We start from the raw sequence: 2500 nt of genomic DNA on the forward strand, positions 1-2500 counted from the left end.
TCTTTGAAGTTTGTATCATCTGTTTCCACCTCTGCATGAGTATAGATGCATATCACTATTAAAAGTGAGTGTATTATGTGTGTGTTTGTGTCAGGGTTTGTTTCGAGTCGCTCCATCTGCCTCGAAGCTGAAGAAGCTGAAGGCATCGCTGGACTGCGGCGTGATGGACTTTCAGGAATATTCTGCAGATCCTCATGCCATCGCAGGTGAGATTCCCCTCTGCTGATATTTAACGATCAGTACCATTTCTAGGCATAGGCAAGCTATGGCAAGTCGCCTGGGGCGCCACCTGCTGAAGGCCATTGGATCAGAGCGCTGTCGTTGTTGCATGCAAAGTTTGCATTTAGAGCGCTCAAAAACACCATTAGATCAGTGGGTTCTGTCAGTGCTTTGGCAAGGTAACGCTTTTTTTTTACCATGCAATAAGGCCACAAAATCAGTGTAAAAAATCAGTAAATTGTTTAGGCAGTATTTGTGGCAGTCGAGAAATCATGTTGTGAAATTGGTCCAAAAGGTGTGTGTTTTTGTGCCAATGCATTGTTACAGGATCAGTGTGTTGTGTAATATTCCCATTTAAAACTTTAACAGCCAATTAAAAAATATTGGTATAGTAAAATTCAATAATTCACGAGATCAATACATCCTTTATTAAACTGCTTTGTCGAATTATTTAAAGTATTCTATATTATTGTAATTTAATGCATCCTTATGGAAGTGTCGAAATGCTGAATTAAATCATTCACTTCTAACAGCGCTTAATGGTAGCAGCAGCGTCGTACACATAGAGGGCAGAGCATCACATTAATCAAAGGGGAAGTTCACGCATCAATGAGTAACAAAGGAATAAGTAGCTGCCTTCTGATTACGTTTATGCCACTGATCAAGCTTTTATATGTAGTTTGGGGTAACAAGGGTTTTATAGGTTTGACTGAAATAATAATGCAAAAACTGACTCTTCAAATCAATGTTTTAAACAACAACAAATTTATTGAACAAAAAACAGATAAAGACAAAAAGTAACCATTGATAATATGTAAACATGTATCCAAATCCAAATGTAATAAAATTAATTTATGTGTGATGACAATTTCTTAGCAACTAGGGATCATGACATAGAGCTATACAGGCATCTAGTGGCTACATAGTGGTATTACAGATAATAAATTGTGCAAAATTTTTATCTTAACAGTCAATTCAAGATTCAAGATTCAAGAGTTTTATTCGTCACATACACAATTATACAGAGTATAACCAGCAGTGAAATGTAGGTCAGGTCCGCTCCAAGGACAGTGCAATTATAAAGTATACAAATATTAAGAGAAGAAAAGTAGAAAAAAAAAAAAAAATAAAATAAAATAAAAAGAATAAAATAAAAAGATAGATAAAAAATATAAATATAAATGTGCAGGTCAGTATGTTGTTGACTTAAATAGTACTAAGAGGAATGTGCAAAATAATGTGCAAAAAAGTTGTACAGGGTATATAATAGCAGCAATATGAGGTAGAGAAAAATTATGAATAGCTTATTGATATGGTGATATTTACATGGAGTCAAGTGATGTTATGACACAGAGTTAGAGTTTAGGAGCCTGATGGCCTGGGGGAAGAAGCTCCTCCTAAGTCTCTCAGTTTTAGCCATCAGGCTACGGAAGCGCTTACCAGATGGAAGCAAAGTGAATAGCTGGTTACCAGGGTGATTTGAGTCCTTGATGATTTTGACAGCTCTATTTTTGCAGCGTTTGAGGTAGATGTCCTGCAGAGAGGGGAGAGCAGACCCTGAGATGCGCTCAGCTAAGCGCACAACTCTCTGTAGTGCTTTGCAGTCCTGATTGGAGCTGTTTCCATACCACACTGAGATGCACTGAGTCAATACACTTTCTATGGTCCCTGAATAGAAAGCTTTCAGGATTGCTGGTGAGACCCTGAATTTCCTCAGCTGTCGCAGATGGTACAGTCTTTGCCTGGCTTTCTTTACCTGAGTTTGGATGTGTGTAGTCCAAGTCAGGTTCTCGGAGATGTTTACACCGAGGTACTTGAAGCTACTCACCCTCTCCACAGGGGTCCCACTGATCATAAGAGGTGTGTAGGGCTGCTGCTGTCTCTTCCTGAAGTCCATGATCAGCTCTTTAGTTTTGCTCACATTCAGAGAGAGACAGTTGTCCTGGCACCATGATGTGAGTCTCTCTACCTCGTCCAAGTATGCGGTCTCATCGTTGTTGGAGATGAGGCCCAGAACCACAGTATCATCAGCGAATTTGACAATAGATGTGGAGCTGTGAGAGGACACGCAGTCATGCGTGTAGAGAGAGTAGAGCAGGGGACTCAGGACACAGCCCTGTGGGGCTCCTACGTTAAGAGTGATGGAGTTTGAGGTGAACTGGCCAACTTTCACCACTTGAGGTCTGCCGGTGAGGAAGTCTTGAATCCAGTCACAGAGTGAGGAGTTTAGGCCGAGGTCTGTGAGTTTAGATGCCAGCTTGATGGGGACTATAGTGTTGAA

At 40.3% G+C, this 2500-nt stretch overlaps 1 protein-coding gene across 1 annotated transcript in view; it reads left to right on the forward strand.

Annotated features, from left to right (window-relative positions):
* Window positions 1–2500, forward strand: part of LOC306858006 (rho GTPase-activating protein 44-like) — a 44847-nt gene that overhangs the window by 25345 nt on the left and 17002 nt on the right. Inside the window, exon 11 of the mRNA XM_079398342.1 lies at window positions 95–206. Coding sequence (XP_079254468.1) covers window positions 95–206 — 112 coding nt within the window. The remainder of the gene's footprint in view (window positions 1–94; window positions 207–2500) is intronic.

The sequence above is a fragment of the Barbus barbus genome (genome assembly GCF_936440315.1).
Source record: "Barbus barbus genome assembly, chromosome: 38".
NCBI lineage: Eukaryota > Metazoa > Chordata > Actinopteri > Cypriniformes > Cyprinidae > Barbus > Barbus barbus.